This window comes from Eptatretus burgeri, chromosome 3 (genome assembly GCF_056783735.1).
Source record: "Eptatretus burgeri isolate ZD-2024b chromosome 3, Ebu_testis_v1, whole genome shotgun sequence".
Classification (NCBI taxonomy): Eukaryota; Metazoa; Chordata; class Myxini; order Myxiniformes; family Myxinidae; genus Eptatretus; species Eptatretus burgeri.
The window spans coordinates 36,220,565-36,240,465 of record NC_140963.1 but is presented as its reverse complement, the minus strand read 5'-3'; the positions used below and the strand labels follow the sequence as shown (position 1 = coordinate 36,240,465).

General features: G+C 42.2%; 1 protein-coding gene across 1 annotated transcript in view; it reads right to left on the bottom strand.

The window, feature by feature from the left end:
• The window catches only part of DNAH7 (dynein axonemal heavy chain 7), a 134,050-nt gene that overhangs the window by 48,977 nt on the left and 65,172 nt on the right, over nt 1–19,901 (bottom strand). Inside the window, exons 15-18 of the mRNA XM_085872932.1 lie at nt 17,886–18,186; nt 6,022–14,390; nt 734–916; nt 449–586 (exon numbers count right to left, since the gene is read on the bottom strand). Coding sequence (XP_085729058.1) covers nt 449–586; nt 734–916; nt 6,022–14,390; nt 17,886–18,186 — 8,991 coding nt within the window. The remainder of the gene's footprint in view (nt 1–448; nt 587–733; nt 917–6,021; nt 14,391–17,885; nt 18,187–19,901) is intronic.

The window sequence follows — 19,901 nt, the reverse complement described above, 5'->3', positions numbered from 1 at the left end:
GAATTTGTAATTTGGCCAGGATGCTGGTAATAGCTTGCCTACTCTTTGCAAAAGACAAAGTGGAATCTTTAACATCCAGCAACTAATGCTAGCAGATAGGATATCCAGTTTCACGTCTCATTGATGCATTGCATTGCATGTTGAACACCAAGATGGAAGTTTGTAGCTGTGTCAAGATTTGAACTCAGGCTAGACAGCTTAGAGGTGAGTATGTGTACCTCTGGGCTATCCTGCCAGCCCAAAGGGTTTTTTATGAGGACTCTACATGATGACTCACTTTTTGAAATCTTGGAAAGAGGGACTAAGAAGGCCACTGTTTATAACTTGAGGGCTACTTTCCATCTATAGATTTGGACCATCAAAAGTCTTTATCTGGTCAGCACAGATGCATCAAATGCTCGATACAAATAAAATTGGCTCGACTACGCATTTGGTATGTCATGCTTACCTGGCAAAGCAAGATGTTTTCAAAGAGCAGTTGAGTCTCATTCTGATCCTTGGAGATATCAGCATTGGCATTCATGCCAAAGATCTCCGGTGCAGGGTTAATCGGGAGGCTTTTGGTGTAATTAATGTAAGAATTGTGCTGCAATTACACAAGGACCAACAAAAGGCAGCATTGTATAATGAATCATCTTGCACATTATTCATAAAGTTGTCAAAGCATTTCACTTTTCAATCCAAATTCAACGGTTGCTAAAAGTCCCATTGCTCTTCCCTCTGTCACACTTACATCACCATCAGGTGGTGCGTAGTACAAGTTGCTGCTGTCAAACATGTAGTCGGGGAGTAAGATTTTGCGGTTGTAAAAGCGGCCGAGGAGGGTACGCAACGTGCGCCTGTCCCACTCATCCGTTACACGTCCACCGTAGTTGCATTCTCCGGTCATGTAGCACAGAGCATCGAGTGGTGTTTCCTGATGGAGAACACACAAAACCAGTAAGAGCAGTACCTTGAGTTCACAACAATAACTTTTATTTTCAGCAAAGGGATTCAACGTCTTGAACTTTCCGATGATTCCAATTGATGAAGCCATTGTAATTTTTGACACAACAGCTGCTGACAGCAACAAAAGAGTTCCTTAAAAGAAAATTGCCTTTGATTTTCACAAAAGTCTTTCTTTTTGTACAAGTGGTCCACACATTCCTGCCAATGTTCAAGTAGCTTTGTGATGCCTTCATGATAGAACTGTGCATCTTTCTCACTTCAGCAAAGCTTCGTATCGGCCTTGCCGTCATTGTCAGAAGAAAAATGTGTTCCGTGAAGGTCTTCCTTTAGTTTGGGAAAGAGATGAAAATCTGATGGGGTCAAGGTGTGGCTCGTGATCCTTTGTGGCGGTACTCCATTGACTGTCTACTACTCTCAGGATTGTGATGGTGCACTGACAAATAACGTAGTGCTGCCCTCTGCCATCTTGACTTGTGGAACACAGGGACATCTAGTGTCAGAAACAAAGCTTCACACCCATTGGCAGGAAGAACTAATATGTGCATTGAAATTTGTTTCATTCAAATATATCTCTACCTGTCATTTCATTCAAATATATATTTACCTGTCGTTTCATTCGAATATATATTTACCTGTCATTTCATTCAAATATATATTTACCTGTCATTTCATTCAAATATATACGTATTTACCTGTCGTTTCATTCACATATATATCTTTACCTGTCATTTCATTCGAATATATATTTACCTGTCATTTCATTCAAATATATATTTACCTGTCATTTCATTCAAATATATACGTATTTACCTGTCGTTTCATTCACATATATATCTTTACCTGTCATTTCATTCGAATATATATTTACCTGTCATTTCATTCAAATATATCTTTACCTGTCGTTTCATTCAAATATATCTTTACCTGTCGTTTCATTCGATTATCTATCTTTACCTGTCGTTTCATTCGTATATCTATCTTTACCTGTTGTTTCATTCGAATATCTTATTCTCTGCAACTGCTTTTTACAAAATTTTCACCACAGGTGCAATGACTCATGTAGAATGTTTTTTATAAATATGACGACATAGGTCACATGGTGTGGCAGCCATGTTGGAAAAAAGGAAAAACTTTGGACCTCTATATCTCCGAAACCGTTTCATGTAAAAAATGGAAACTTGGCACAATGCAAGTAATCCCCATGGAAAATGATTTTTGAAGTCATTGGTGGCTTCGTGATGATGTCATAATTGCATACATCGAACGCTTTATCTGATCAGTATGAAAATTTTTGAGTCACCTTGGGCTAAATTGTATGGGAGAAAAAAATTGATGACCTCATTGGTCACATGGTTTGGCAGTCATATTAGATTTATCCTCAAACCCTTTAAAATCTTCTCCAGAACAGCAGGACAGATCGAGGGGAAACTTCACCGACATGTTCCCCAAGCCTTGCGGATACCAGTGTTTTTACAAATCATTAATAGATCACATTGTCTCGCAGTCGTATTGGATTGAACAAAAATCTTTGAAAAATTATTTCTCTTGAACCACTTCATCAATCAACATGAAATGGCATAATTATGATCTTGTTGTCATGGGGAATTTGTATTTTAAATTTCATCCTGATTGGACGCATGGTCTGGCAGCCAGAATTATTTAATATTTTGCGTCTACAGTGGGTTCAAGGGATTTAAATCAAATTTGTTTGATGATGTCATCGGTGGCTTCATTATGATGTCATAATTGCTTGTGTGGAACGCTTTATCCAATCAGTATGAAAAATTTGGAGGGTCATCTAGGGCTAAATTATAAGGGATGGGTTTGGGGGAGGGGGGGATTAATGACATCATTGGTCATATGGTTTGGCAGCCATATTGTTTTTAACATAAATCCTTCAAAAATGTTCTCTGAAACGGCTGAACAGATCGACGCTAAACTTTAGAGGTATGATTGCCTATTCATGATGAACAAAAGGTTTTCCATCTATGATGTCATAGGTCACAGGGTTTGGCAGCTATGACTTTTGAAAAATAAATATTTACAAGTGTTCTTCCCCAGAACGGCTTGACAGATCAGGGGGAAACTTTACCAACATGTTCCCCAAGCAATGGGGATACCAGGGTGTTGATGAATAATTAAGAGGTCACATGATATCGCAGCCATATTGGTTTTTCGCAGTCAACATGTAGCCCTAAATGGACTTCTCTAATCCCCTCTTCCTGTCCAGGCTTGAGTTACTCAAGGTAGCATTCTGGGCCCTGCTCTTGTTCTGGTTTTCATCAATGATCTCTCTGACTCTCTGGAAAATCCTCCTTATCTCTTTGCTGATGACTCCACCCTCTGCCGTACCATCTGTCATCCCTCAGACCGGCAAGCAGCGGCTTCTTTGCTCTCTGCAGATCTGGGTAAAAATCACAAACTGATCCAACACGTGGAACATGTCTTTCAATCCTGATAAATCTCACACTCTCACTATGTCTCTCCGAACGGACCATTTGGAACCCCCCCCCCCCGCCCCCGCTCCCCAACCCCCATCTACTTTCTCAACAATCCACTGGAAGAAGTCCTTTTATTCAAGCTTCTGGGTCTTGCTATTTGCCATGATCTTTCCTGGGAAAGCCATATTTCCAACCTGGACTCCAAAGCCAGTCACCAACTGGGAATCCTCCGTCGTGCAAAGTCCTCCCTCAGCCCACCTGAGCTCCTGGTCACATACAAAGGTTTCGTCTGCTGCCTGATGGAGTATTGCTCTCCCCTCTGGGCTGGTGCTCCTGCCTATCACCTTTCTCCGCTTCACGTTGTGGAAACCAAGGCATTTAGAATCATTGGTATCTCCCGCGATGAGGCTGAGTCTTCGGGCCTCTCACTCACTCACTGCAGGCAGGTTGGTGGTCTTTCTGTCTTCTACCGTCTCCTCTCCACTCCCCCCCCCCCCACCTGCTGTCTGCAATTTGTCCCCACCATATTTCCACAGGGCGGTCAAGGTCCACCACCAACCCCCTTCTGGTAAAACTACCAAAATTACGAATCACTGCTAACCTTCACTCTTTCATTCCTGTTTTTTTCCCACCTTTGGAATAAACTCCCTAACTATCTTCAATCCCATTCTTCCCTCCAGGCCTTCAAAACAGTTGTTCACCACAATCTCATATCTTCCCCCATCCAAATCCTTGATCTTTTCTACCCCTGTTAATCCACCCCAAACCCACCCCCTTCAAATTCCCTGCTTTTCTTCCTGAAAGTCCCTGTAATGTCCATCTTGTATACCCCGATGATCTCCCTTCCACAGATGTAACGTCTCTGTTCCCCACCATTTCATCCTTCCCTCTCCCGCCCCTCTTGTCTCATGTCCCTCTTGCTGTGCGTTGTGTGTTAGCTCTCATACGAGCCTCGGCAAGGTACACAAAAAAATTAAAAAACGAAAATCTTTAAAAACGTATTTCTCTTGAACCGCTTCATCAATCAACATGGAATGTCAGATTTATTATCCAGTAGTCATGGGGAGTATATGTTTTAAATTTCAACCTGATTGGATGCATGGTCTGGCAGCAAGAATTATTTAATATTTTGAATCTCGGTTCAGGAATTTAAATCAATCTTGGAACAAGTATGTTTCATGATGTAATGGATAATGTGGGCAGGGGCATATCTGGTGATGTCGAAGAGTGTCCCTCCAGTTTATACTTTGTTTGCTTTTACTGTTGTATCTATATTGCAAACTATGCCACCCTTCAGGGAAATCTCAAAATTGTTGACATTTGTGTCTCCAGGAAACTCATTCAAAAAAAAAATCGTAATAAATTGCTAAACGTAGCTGTGATGTGTCATGGGGGAGCAAAACAACAGGGGAAACCATCAGCAGATACAAAATTGGGCAAAGGTAAAACAGTGGGACAACAACAAATAGGTGAACCTCAGCATAAGGAGAGGAATTGCAACAGAAACGTGGGAACCAGTCCTCAGTGGGTGTAATGAAAGTCAAAGGAATAAATGGCAGAAATGAGATTTGGACGATGATACGGATAATCAAACGTGTGTGTGTGTGTGTGTGTGTGTGTGTGTGTGTGTGTGTGTGTGTGTGTGTGTGTGTGTGTGTGTGTGTGTGTGTTTGTGTGTTTGTGTGTTTGTGTGTTTGTGTGTGTGTGTGTGTGTGTGTGTGTGTGTGTGTGTGTGTGTGTGTGTGTGTGTTGTGTGTGTGTGTTGTGTGTGCCCTTTTGTGTGTGCCCTTTTGTGTTTGGACGTACTACCAAAAATCGTACTCTATGAAAAACAATCTTCATTGGACCTCTGCACAAAACAATTATTGGGGAAGAAGACCATATGCAAATTGAATCTGAGAGTTAAGAAACCCACTTTTAAAGCACAATAGATCACGTGCACACTTGTACACTATTCTGCATTAGATGTAGGATAAGTTGGGAGCAGGATCCCCACTCCCCCATCCTTCCTCCCCTGGCATATGAACCTCATTTCTAATGAAATGTTCATTTTTCTGAATGTCCACATCAGAGGGCTTTATGGCTGATGTTATGGAAGGAAATTTAAAATGTAAAATATTTAGTACAGTATGCTGGAAAAATGACAGAGGAGGATGATGACGACATACAGGGGTGGCGTCTTTCTCTTTTTTTGCATGTGATGAGAAAGGTTTGATGGTGATAATTTGGTTCTGTTTGCATTGGGTAAAAAAAGTATAATGTGCAACAGTGAGTGTGCAATCAGGAAGTATGGAGCATTGAAAATAGCACATCACAATGTTGTATTTTCAATACAGCAGAAATATATCATGTATGATCACACAATACTTGGCCTGTGAGAACATTCCATATTCTAGCATGTACGGTACACTCAGGCATCGTGCAATTCCTGCCATAACTCAAGTGAGTAGGTAATAATAGTTGTAATATTTTCTGCCATTGTTTATGGTGGTTGGACATTGCCTTCCAGTGTAATCTGCCACAATTTTGCAGTTGTGATTACACTCACGACGTTTTTATTTCGAATGTTATGAAAGTCAAAGAAGACACAAAATAAAACTTTCTGAAACTGAATGCAGTGTGGTGTTCATACCCGGTACTGGTTCAGAAACATCTGAAGCTGCTGGACACTGATGCGAAGGTCCGTCTCATTGAATTCATACGGTGTGTTCCATCCAAGAGGGCCAAACTTTTTGCGTTCCTGGATTAATGCGTGGAAGAAGCAAAGTCCATATAAGAGCTTGTGGAACTCGAATGGCTTATGACAGCTTCCAAAAAACTCAGGGTCAGAGATGGGATCCATCAAGTAAGAATTGACCACGTTTAAGCGTAGCCCTTTTGGTGCTTCATTAGTCATCTTCACTCCGTTCTGAAGCACAGCCACAGGGAAGTCTGAAGAGGGGTAGCTCGTAAGCCACAATCGAAAGTCAGGATGCGTCATCTCAGGAATAAGCTCCTCACAAATGCACTCCAGTGTCGTCATCCAGGAAGCAGCTAGGTGACAGTTTTGTAGCACAACCCAAGAACCCTGTGTCATTCCATGATTAATCATTCGCATAGCTATAGGACCTTGTCCTTGGCCCAATGACAATGAGCTCAGCTTATCTCCATCAAAACCTTTGTCATCAGCAAATTTTAGGAGAGCAGCCATGGGGTCAGAGCCTGGTGAGAGAACAAAAATTAGCGGTGCACAGCAATGGCTGTCTGCAAATGACTTTGGAAGGTCAAAAGGAGGTGGTTCAATGAACTGTTGTCCGATGTTCTTCATCACAAATTCCTGCACCATCGGAATCAGCTTGTCAGGTCTCAAGCAACGGATTACCAGCATTCTTTGGAAGTGGCCCAATATAGAGCTCCACTTGCCAGGAAACTGTTCCCGGTGAGGTTGCATGCTGTCATACACTTTCTTCCAGCCATCTTTCAGATGAAGAAAATCCTCACAGATGTTCTGGAAATCATGTAATTTATCAAGGCGGCAAATCTCATCCCATGATTTCGCTGGGAGCCAGCAGCAAGGGTTAATGCGAGGGTTCTCGAGACCAATCCCTCCAGTCAGTAAGAATCTCCACTCCTGGTCGTCAATTTCATTTCTATACTTAAGCAAGTTGACATTCAAGCAAAAGGAAAAGAGCAGCTTGTCTTTCTCAAACAAAGATCGACATACATTGCAATACAAAGAGTAGGTAAAATAATCTTCAAGAATTTTGAGCCGTTCTTCCAGCACGTCAGACTTCTCCGAGTTTGCGATGGCCAGCACAAATAGGTTTATGAACCAGTTCAAAGAGTACTGGTACATGGGCTCAATGTTAGCCAAATCTGCTATTGAAAAGAAGAGTATTGAAGAATGTATAGCGATCGGTGTGTAGCCCAGGCGAGCAGCATCAATCTTTTGCTCTGTTATGTCAGCCACAGCCTGTTTCTCAGAAATGTCATTTGCTAACACTTTGGAGGAAGATAGGATTTGAATGGCCGTTTCATCCTCCAGGATGTTGCCCTCTGATCCTGACAACACTTTCAAGATTTTGTCCTCTATCTCCTTCAGCTGCTTCTTGTTTTCTGCTCCTTGAAGGATGAGGTTCTGTTTCTCTTCCTCAAGGTCTGGACGCTCGTGAGCAACAACTATTCCGAGGAGTTGATCTTGCATGCCTTCTGGTGTGATCATGAAGTTTAGTAATGTTACTTTCACGGAAGTTTCTGGTAAATACAGTGGGTTCCTGAGCTTGGTGGTGATGTAAAAGCGAAAATTTGGAGCATACTCAACAGTTGAGTCCCCGAGGCGAATGCATGTGCTGCCTCCCTGTTTAAAAGTCTGTTTCAGCAACAGTGGTTCAAGCACAGGATCCAATTCCTCTCCAACATTTTCCAAGAGGACTGGATGACCGAATTGGATGCAATTCTCAAGTGTACGCACAAAATCTGGATCGCTAAGTTTGATAACGTGCAGAGAGTTGGCCTTTTCCATGTTTTTTACCCATTTGTTTGCCTGACCCTGTGGGTCGATCATAAGTGGCCACCTTCGAGCATTGCTGATGATGATCCCATTATTCACCGAAAAGCTATCTGCGGGTAGACCAGCAATGGTCCAGCTTCGGACTTTCACAGGGTCGCCAAGTGTGCCCATCAGGGTGTAATCTTCAGAGCATGGGATTTCCCTTTCCTTACACATTTTCCTCCATTCTCGAGTCTGATGATGTCGGTAGCTGGATGTAAATGCACCCAAGTAAGCCACAACACCAGAAGAAATGAGCACATCTCCGGTGAGGTTTGCATACTGTTCGCTTAGGTTTCTGGCCGCCTGACTCCACCGTGTCTTTTCTCCACCAAGACCACCGATGAGCTTCTCTGCGCGAACCAATTTCTTGCTGCACATGTCCACTTGGTTTTCCAGGTCATTCTTGTGTTGCTTGTTCTTTTCATGGTTCACCTGAAGTGCACACAATTTATCTTGCACTTCTTTCAAAGCTGCCTCTTTCTTAAGTACACTTGTCATTGCAACTTCAAATTCACCTTCTGCTTGTGCCTGTTTTTCCTTCTTGGGAGCGATAACTTTGGCAACTTTGTCATAAGATTCCATCGCAATAACCCACTTACAAAGACCTTCTGCTGCCGTAGAAGCATTACGAATTTTGTCTGGGTCAAATTCAGCATTAGTCATGTACTTCGAACGGATTATTTTCATTACAGCTGGGTTTATGTTGTCCTTGTAATATTCTTGCAGTGACTGCAAAAACCGTATGTCACCGAGCAAACGTTTGGCTGGTCCCCAGAAGTCTTCAATCTTTTTCCCTGAACCCGTTGGATCAGGAATACGATCGGGCTTAATGCCTTTAAGGATACATATAGCCTCCATCACTAGCTTTACACCAGAGGGTGGGCTCTTCATCGCCTTCACCATTGTGACATCCTGTTGTGTGAGTGTATTCAAAGCAGACTGTGCCGATTCCATTATTGGCATTGCTTCAGCTAAGTCTGCATCACATTCGTCCTTGATGGCTTTGGCTGCAGTTGCCTGCTCGTTGAAAACGCATTTTTCGGCCTTCACAACCTCTTCTCTTCGTGCCACTTCTGAAGACTCCCGCTCAATGACCACCATCATCTCTTCAACCTCTTTGCTGGCCACTTTTAGCTGGGGTTGCAAAGCTGCCAACTCCGTCTGCATAGTGGATACTTGTGATGCAGCAGATTGTAGTTTTTCGAGTCCAATTTCATAACGTTGTTTGAATTTCATGACTTCGTTTCTACGTCGCTCTAATAACATTTTAAAAGTGGATATGAGTTCCAAGTAGGAGGTCGGTGTCACGTAGTTATACCTCTGAAGTTCTGAATGAAACCGTAATGAGAGCTCAATGGTTGATACGTGAAAAGTCTTGCACATGGCAATGCAGCCCCTACGTGTATTTTTGTTCATTTCTATATCTTCCAAAAACCATGAAGCTACAGCCTGCAGGGCATCTTCTGGCCATGACTGGAACCAGTCAATGGTGCAACAGTTGACAAGTGAAGGAAATTTTCGAAGACGGCTCCTGAAAGCCTCCCCAATGGGGCTCATGGCGAGAACTACATGCAGCTGGTCTCGACATCGGTCGACAAACATGTTAAAAAGAGCAAGTGGGCTGCCATCTGTCTGCTTTGACTTTTCCCGTTGTCTGTCGAACTGTCTCATCCTCTCACAAATTTCTTGCTTTTCATCAACAGCAAAAAGATTAGGAACCTCACCAGTATTCAAGAGATTGTTGATGTCTTCGAGGAATGCTTCCTCCTTCATTTGTGTGTCTGCAAAAAAGAATACACCATGCTGCTCAGTGGATGTCGCCTTTCGAAGAATACATTTTAAATCTTCTCGCCATTCCACTGAAGTGTAACCTTTAGTGATCTCAACCTTAAAAAGATGATGACCAGCCATATGAGTTGAAAGAGTAGTTAATGACTGACGTCCACTACCACCAACTCCAACTAGCAACGCATGACTTCGTGGCTGCTGTATGATGCGTGAAATTCTGGAAATGTGCTCTATGGCAAATCTGAACAGAACCAAGCTCATTCCTTTGTTACTCGTGTTGTTAAACTCTTCAAGGTGACCTTCTACCACACTTCCAAGGGCATCAACATCATAAACTTCATTGTAAGCTGTGTTTTCTCCTTTGGGGTCATGAAAATGGCAAAAAATTAGACTACGGAGGTCTTCTTCTCCCACACTGCCATCTTGGTCAAAGTCCAGGTGTTTGAAGAGTTTATCAAAGTTTTCGTTGAGCTGATTTTTCACTGTATCTTTTAAAATGGACACAAACCATGCCCTGTCACCACTGTCCACTAATCGGTCATTGTACACCCGAAGTATCTCATGCACCCACAGGCGCTTCATCACAGCAGGTGATTCACACTGCTCAGGTTGGGAGAGACATACTCCCTGGATAACTCGAGAGAAGTCACGTAGGTTGAAGAGATAATGGGACTTTGTTGGTGTGGGTAACAAATTCTTCATGGCTTCCATGTAGATGGTCATCGTCATCGCGATTATTGATCGCGTAAGGTCAGCAAACTCTTGAGGAAATGCGAAGCAGGTGGTGAAGTGCCAGTGAAGAATTTGGGCAAAGATTGTGGTCATGCACCTCTCATCAAAATCATTTATTGTTATTGTGTTGAAGTGGCGCAAGAAGCGAGGCGTCACAGGATTGCGGCCTCCTCCAGCAGGGCCCATGGCACATAAAAATTGAATATCTGTCAGTTTCAAGATATAGCGTTCTTTCGGGTAATACCAATTCCAGTGGTCCAGACACTGTCGAAGCAATTCAATCGGTGGTTGTGCTCCATACACTTCTCGGACAGGCATGTTTACATCATCCACAAAAACCACCATCTTTTTTCCTGGTGGTGGACCGTAGACACCCTTTCTTCTCTTGTCCAGCTTGGCCATTATGATGTTTTGTGTTTGGGCTGCAGTTGTTTGTGCTGAAAAGTTAATGGTCAGTGGTTTGTATACCTCCTTATCAAGCCGTTTGAGTAAGAAGTCATTGATATAGATGCTCTTGCCCGTTCCTGTGGGACCAACAAAAAGTGTTGGCTTTTGATGAGTCACGAGCATTTCCATAAGGGCTGTGTAGCATACTGTATCCTGTGTGGGCACAATTATCTCATTGAATTGAATATCTTTTGGTATGGCATTGGCTGAGTTCAAGACTTCTGTCCACAGCTTCCACCTACCTGGACCCTCCTTGACAAAGCAGTAATCATACACTCTACCCATCTCTGGAATGGGTACAGTAAAGGGCTTTTTTGGAGCATCAACAGTAATGAGGATGGAAAACTGTTTCTGCGTCTCCTCTGTCAAAGGGCCCTTCATCAACTCACGGAGCAGTTTGTCAAAGCGAGTGCGACCCTCGTCAGAGCAGCTTGCTCCGATAGACCACACCAGTGAAAAAATAAAAATCCCCTCAATCCACGAACAAGCTTCATATTCACTGACTGTCTCCATTCCTTTTGGATCTTCAAATTCATCCATAAGACATTCCATGAGAGACATGAGTGAGTTCAAAAGATTGGTATCATTGGTCGGTGAGAGTTCTTTTGTCGCCCTGCGAACACACTGGAGGCAGCATGGTGATAGTCTCTCAAAGAGATCCTTCAAAATAATTTTCTGGGTAGGTGTGATTGTTGCTGGAAGTGTATTCAGCCAAGACAACATGACTGGGCGCCATCCCAAAATGTGTGGTTCCATGTAGATCATACCGCAGCGGGACACAGTAGCGGGTGATGCGACTTCCAAATCCATGGGCTCAAATATGAGATTGGTCGTCGGTGCCAGTTGGATGATCTCGCCACTCATGAGGCACAATTTTTTGTTGTCATCGAGAACAGTGTTCATGTTCTCAATCCAGACAGCATCTACTGGCCCGTCAAACATGAGCCATTTGCGATCTGATGTTGGGGAACTTGCAAAATTTCTGTAACTGACAGCTAAAATACCATCAGACCACTCATGTGAAACAGGGTCAAACTGACCATACAACTGTCCCATTGTAATAGATTTGGGGTTAATTACAGTAATCTCCACTTTGTTTTCCTCCATGAGCCCCTTTTTACAGATGTCTCCAAGAGCAGCTGCCAACACACGATAGGCACTCGTCTTACCTCCAAAAGGCTCCCCAACAATCATAAAGCCATGTCGAACTATCATCATCTCATATATTTGAAGAATTTTCTCTGTGAAAAAATCTGTCATTTGGAGATTCATTCGTTCACAGTTCTCAGCAATTGCTTCCAGCAACACTTGGTAATCTGGCTTTGGAAGGGTAACCCCAGGAAATAAATCCGATGTGATGCCAGCAAAAAGAGGCAAATCGTGGGACAAAAATTTGGGGAGGTTGACATCAATAATGGACCGAAGTATCAGAATGTCTTCATTTTCATTGGGATACTTCAACTTGAGGTTCCCAGCAGCCGTTAGCACTGACTTGACAGCACGCATGCCATAGTCATAATGATGCTGAGAGGATAACTGCTCTGAGCAAAGCCGGTACGTGGCCACGATCTTCACCGAAAGGGGGCGAGCATCGATGAATCCACAAGAGTACAAAACTATCTCTGAAATTAGAGCATAGTCTGGAACCATCATGGCCACCGTGCGGAACAGGGCTTTGAGGTTATCAGGTAGCTCAGAGCGACCCGCATATCCTGGGTTCATTGTGATAAAAACTGCACATGTTGGGTCCAGTTTCAATTCTGTGCCCTCAAAGAGGAGTGTTGACGATCCAGCGTTAATACCTCTCTGTATGGTTAAAATTTGCTGAGCCACAACAGAAAGCACCTCGAGATCAATTCGATTGAATTCATCAAAACACGCCCATGCACCACACGAGAGCAATCCTTTGAAGAACTTTCCCAAAGCGAGATAATCCAAGCCATCCGAGCAGTTGAAAACAACGCATTGCTTTGCGACAGCTTTTGCGAGATCTTTCGTCGTCTCAGTTTTTCCAGTACCAGCAGGTCCTTCTGGAGCACCTCCAAGGTTTAAACTGAGGGCACCAAACAAGGTTCTGTAGCACCGATCTGTTAGAGGTGTGATGACAAGTCTGGGTGAATTTCCCAAGTATTCATAGCCATAAGGTAGACCTGCATTAATCATGTGTGTCTGCAACTGTCCATCTTCCCAGTAGTATCGAAGTTGACTAAGCCATTGAAAGTCATTCTCATCGGAGATGCCCTTTTGGACTATTTCAGCTAAAACATCACGAGCATGGACATCCAGGACAACCAAAGCCCCGAGGGTTACACGGTTCTGCTTGGATAGTGTTCCTCTCACTAGTGTCACAATGTCATCAATTTGTTTGTTATTTTGTTCCAGGTAGTTTTTCATGGCATTTGGGCCAGCTTGAAATGCTTTGTGGATGTCCAATGTCCAGAAGGTTTGTGATACACATAGAACTGCCTGGCCAGGCCATTCACAAACCCAAATAATCCGTGGACGCTCCGTGTAATCCTCCAGTGCTTGACCAATCACCTTGTGGATAGATTTTAACATAGCCACTTCCAGCTCGCTCAGCCATTTTTCAACCTGGCCTCGTGCCTGTGAAGTCGAGATGACGTCCGTTAACTGCACGACTTCGCCCTCACTGCTCTGTATGTGTGTGATATCCAGCACGTCGGTGAACACGACTTTTGCAATTCCTTCAAAGCATTTCTTCAAGTGGGGCTGCACACGATTCGGGTCTTTTGTTTCTGAAAGGATTCCAAGAAGTTCATCATTTGAAAGAAAGAAGAACCGAGGGAAATAGAGCCGTTTCTTTTCTAGGTATTCATTAAGACCTTTCAAGATAAGCTCTAAGTTTTCATTTGACATTTTCAATCTATCAAGCATCTTATCAATACCCACAACAGCAAGCACGTGCTTGTCCTGCATTGCCTGTTTCATTAGGACTCGCCATGTTTTATCAACAGTCGTGAATTTCTTTCCTTCTATGGGCATCTGGGCCCTGATGTCCGGAGAGCTGAATATTGGCTCCAAGTATAACCAGGTACACTGAACACTGATCCATTCATCCAGGATCGCCTGAAGTAAAAGAATCATTTCCTCCCACTTCTCGATTTTCTCCTGAAATGGTTTTATAAACGGTGATCCATGCATCGTCTGCGTTTTAACGATATGATCATCCAGGAGTATTTGAATATCATCGACCACAGATAAGATGTGTGTCCCCGTTTCACGGTAAGGTAGCATGTTGAACTCTATGCTTTCCCATTCCACCATCATCTTTTCCAAGGCTTTTTCCATGGAGTGTTCCTTGCTTGCCGTCTCGCTGATGACCTCCATTTGAGGCAAGAAGGCTTCAAGTTTCATCAACGAAAACTGAGAGATGCTTGCACCTCCTTCACTGCTCAGGGTGCAGCCAGTTATCTCTGACAGGGCCTCCCAGTGTCGTGGTTTCAGGCCAGGATTGCAAAGCACCTGCACCAGCGGTAAATTTTCTGCAAAACAAACAAGATGTGAAAACATCAATCACACTTTTCTCACACAGCATCTATCCTTCCATTGGGAACACACTCTGTGTGGAGCATTGGTGTTGCCTTATCAGTCTCCTTTGCTCGTGGGTACAATTCTGGACAGGTCGCCACTCTGACACAGGATACCAGCAAGCTGGCACTCATTTTGCTGACCTCGGAAGGATTACAGGCAGAGTCAACCCCACCAGGTATTTATTCAACAGCAAAGTGGGATTTGAACTCAGGATCCTAACCCACCACCCTAACCATTAAGCCAACACCAGGCATATGTACACTGTACAGTATATATATATATATATATATATATATATATATATATATATATATATATATATATATATATATATATATATATATATATATATATATATATCATGGAAAATATTAGATGCCCAGACTGGGAATTGAACTCAGGTCCTCTGGCAAACTGTACTGGGATTGAACCCAGGTCCTCTGGCAAACTGTACCAGTGCTCTGCCATCTGGGTGACCCACTGGCTGAGCAATGCAATTCCTCCACATACAGAAATGCCACTCTTTCCCTCCCCCCTCGATACAAAAAGTGGCATTTCTGTACGTGGAGGAATTGCATTGCTCAGCCATTGGGTTGCCCGAGGAACTGTGTTCAATTCCTGGTTTGGGGCTCTTGTTTTTTCCACATATATTTATTATATAATATATACATATCTACCACACAAAACATCTCTGGGACAATCAAATTATTTTGTACTCCAGTAAGTCACACTCACACCTAATTCTTGCAAACCCAAATTGTGGACATTTTTTAATGTACAAATTACAGTGGCCTGTAAAAGTATTCACCCCTTCCCACTAATGCCACCTTTAGATGAATTATGGAGAAACAGTTTTTCCAAATTAACTTTTTTAAATCATAAATGAAGAGCTCAAACTAAACACTGTTTTGGTTGAACGTCACACATGTCTGGAATACCTCCAAAAACATGTACAAATTCGTTGACCCAGTGAGTTGCACCTTAAAACTACTTAGATAAGTGTGGGAACTTGATTTTTAAGTTAAACCATTGATTACATGCAGGTGAAACCGACTCCACTGAATTTATAACTTTTCAAACAAATAATTTGCTCTGGAAGTGATGTCGGGTTAATCGGCAAAGGGTTTGGATACTTATACAACTGAGAATCACCTGATTTTCTCTGTTTATCAGACTTATTCACATTTTATCTGAAGTTTTTTTTAGCTTTATCACTTTGGAGTAGTTTGTGAAGGCTCTATATATTATGTTTGATTTGAAAGCATCATGAAATAAGCTCAGGTGGCATCAAAAGGTGAAAACTTTGGAGGAGGTGGAGTGAATACTTTTGCAGGCCACTGTACATTAGCCGAGCAAGTTCCACTCTCTACAAGCCTTTGTCTACATTCCTTGCTCCCCTTAAAGGCCCGGTCACACCTTGACGTTTTAGTCAACGTATGCCGATTTTTGAATTTTTTTTCTAAAACGCTGGCACACGTTGAATACATTATGGGTAAGTTTTGATAACATTGAGAGCACGCTGAAAAACACTGCCATACGTCGTTGTACGCTGGCTTTAAACGTTGTGCTTTTTGGTTGTCCTCAAATTTTTTCATGCTTGAAATTTCACGACGTATGCCGGCGTATGACTCACACGTTCCGCTACGCTGGCCACAAGTTGTATGCACGGTCTGCGATCGTTGACAGACGTCAACACATGCTACTTGTAAGTTAATCATAAGTTGAGACACGCCGAGGTAATGTTTAGCGTACCCGAAACTTATTTCTAACCTATGATTAACGTGTTGTTGGCACGTTACGCGATCGTTGCCACACGTCGACAGACGTTACTTTTAAGTTACTCATAGGCTGAAAGACGTCAGTATAATGGATCGTCCTTGTGTCAGTGTCCACGGCCACGGCCAGGACACTTATTTGCAGCATTCTTCAAACTTTTCTTTGGCATGACGAGGATGTTCACACTTCGATGTTTAGCTTGGCTATGATTCCAATTGTCCATCGGCAGCGTCTATTTAAAATAGTCGAGTTTGAGCGTTTTAACACATTCAGAAGAAACGCTTCAAATTTCCAAACCCCAGCGTCAAAAAACAAACGCGAGTGACAGCAATTTAAATCGTTCATTGTAAGCAATGAAAATAGCTGAGTGGTACCGTTTAAAAGTCGTTGAGTGTAAAAAAAAAATCCAATTGTTGAGCGCAAGTGTCTACATTCAATAGTGGAGATGCAGCCATTTAAATCGTTGAGTTTATCATTTAAATCGTTAAATCGTTAAACGCAAGGACGATCCATCATAACCCACACCCTCCCCCTCACACTCACCTACTACTGCCAACATGAACAAACTACTACTAATACCAATACTAATACTGATACTGATACTGTTACTGCTGACATGGACATCGACTCAAAAAGGACTCGAAAACACTGTTGGGTTCCCCTTTTATAAGCAGCATTTTTATATACCAATTCCCAAAACCGCTGGGAACACGTCTTGATATGGCAGTTGTAAGTTAGAAACACGTTAATTTTTTTTTTTTTTGTCGACCGGAAGACGTCATTGGAATACGTCTACATACGTCGATGTGTGTTGGGACTACGTAAAGAATTGGTTCAAAGCACGTCAAACATAAGTTAGAAATAAGTTTCGCGTAAAAAAGACATTACCGCGACGTGTTTCGACTTATGAGTAGCTTATAAGTAGCCTTTGTGGACGTGTGTAAGTGTCCACATATCGTGTGTAAAACTTATCCCCATCGCATGCAGAACGTGTGTCATACGCCGAGTACGTCGTAAAATTTTGAACATGTTTAAAATTTCTTGACGTACTCTACTTACTACGACGTATGATAGCGTACTTTAGCGTTCTACTCACGTATACCAAACTTACTCATACCGTATTTGACGTGCCCCAACGTTTTAGACACATTTTTCTTAGGTCGGCATACGCTGGCAAGATCGCCAAGGTGTGACCGCAATGTTGACAGTTCCATTTCTACGCCAGTTATGATTCGAATCGTTGTGCGTCAGCCTTTTAATAGGCTACGTCACGACATCGTCGGCGATGCGTGCAACGCGCTATGCCTAAGTTAGACTATCGTTGGGCATCGGTTGTGTAGGCCGACAACAGGTTCAGCATTCGTTGGTATAAGTTATCTATAACACAACGAAACGTTCTGTGTCTGTTACCAATGCGTTATACATAAGACCAAGTCGCTATGAATATGTCCGAATCTTTAAAAAAAAAACATCAAAAGTTCAACGTAAGCCAGCGTTTTAGATACATTTTAATACGTTGCCATCGCTGGCTAAAACGTCAAGGTGTGACCGGGCCTTAAGTCTTACGAAGAAACCACTATGCTGCCATTATTTATTTTAATTTAGCATTACAAATCATATGCATAAAACAGTGGTGTTGACATTCATTGGAATGCATATAATATTGGTACCTCTGAACTCCTCAACTTGAACTTTGACATGAGACGCAATGTTCTTGGCTAAAGAGGTTTCATGAAAGCCTTTCTCCAACTTGTACAGGGAGCGCCAGTAAGAACCCACGTCCTGCTCAACCTCATCAGGGTTTACATCACGAAGAGGTCCCTCCATCCATTGTTCGTTTTTTGTATTGAATTCTACGGTGATCTCGTAGAGACGCAGAAATGGCAATAGTGCATCTTGGATATTCTTGCGCTGCGGGTACTGTGTGAGGGGCCAGCCATAGGCCTCCTCCTCTGCATTGATCATTTCAGCCTGAAACAATGACATCATACTCACAAGTAATGCAGTGAGTGACCTTGCAGATGTTTATTAGGTGTATATTCATGTTTATTACCTCTGCCCACCAAAGGTGGATGGAGGTTGTTTTCATCCCTGTCTGTCTGTCTGTGTTTGTTTGTCCATGAACAAGTTATCTCAAAAAGTTAGACAGATTTGGACAAAATTTGGTGGAGAGGTTGGGTATGTGACAGGGACAAGATAATTCGATTTTAGTGAAGATTTTAAAGTGATTCTTCACAATTGAGAGATAGGGCCAAAAACGATATATAGCACAATATCTCAAAAAGTTGTGAACAGAATACGGATGAAGACAAAACTTGGTGCATGAGTTGGTTATGTGACGAGAACAAGCTGATTCGATTTTGGTTCAGGTCCGAATCCAGATCCAGCCTATCAGTGGGATTCAAAAGGTAAACTCTTCAGCCTGGCAGAGGTATGCGCTCTACCGAGTGTCGTTCGAGTTGATGGAATACTTCCATTACTATCATGCTTCATTGTATTTATCACGATCATGTATTCTGCCTCCTTATGGAAACAATGCATGCACCTATTTCCACCATTAAAACAATGCTTTGTGATAATGCATTTAACGTAGCTTTTTGTATCGAGGAAATGAAAACCAACATGGACAGGCTTCAAAAGCCCGTCATTTTCAGCAATTCAGCTTAATTCTTACTATGGCAATGAAATATCCTTTTCAATCACTTTGATTCGATTTTGCAGTCATGAACACTTGAAACAGGATAAACAGCATGTCACACTTTCATTGTATTATAGTACTGGTATATTTCAAAATAATGAAACTAATTGAATAAAAAATTTTGCTTCACGAGTTTTTAATTTACCTTACTGGAAACACACCTTACTGAGGGGCGGTTAGTGTGTTTTCAATCCCAACACCAAACCTTAATTATATATTTTCTCACAACACTATGATGTGTGAAAATGACACTTTAGACTCGGCCGAGGTGGTTTAAGGAAGGAGGGGAAGTGCTCTTATCCTAACGATTATTATTGTTGATATTATTATTAATCATATTATTATATTTGGAATGACATTAATATTATTTTTATGCTATTATCATTATTGCCGAAAGGTCAACGTAGGCCAAAGGTCAACAAGTAAGGTGAAGTTTCTAAAATCCTCAATTTGCATCTGATTGACTTGAAATTTGAAGAGGATTTATATTTCAGTGCATTGAATTCAACCACCAATTATTTTGGAGGCCCACGTCGGCCAAATGGTCAACATAGTCCGAATTTCTAAAATTGTCAATTTTCATCCGATTGACTTGAAATTTGAAGAGGAATTATATTTCAGTTCATTGAATTCAACCAGCCAATTTTTTTGAGGTCAAATTTGTTTGATGGATTTTGCAAGTATCGTGCTCTGCATGACGTCTTCTTCTTGTTTGTCTGTTTGTTACTTGCAAAATCTAAGATTTTTCAAGTATATTGGTCAGTCGAATTGTTATTCTGTCTCTCGGGCTGTCGGTGTGTCTATCACTTACAGGTCACAATTCAACACCGATCATCATGGAATTTTACCAAGCTGTGGAGGTAATCTCAACTGAGAAGCCTATTAATTTTCAGGTCAAAGGTCAGAGGCCATATTGAGGTCGAATTTCTAAAATCGTCATTTTTCATACAATCAACTTCAAATTTGAACAACTGATGCATATTGCATC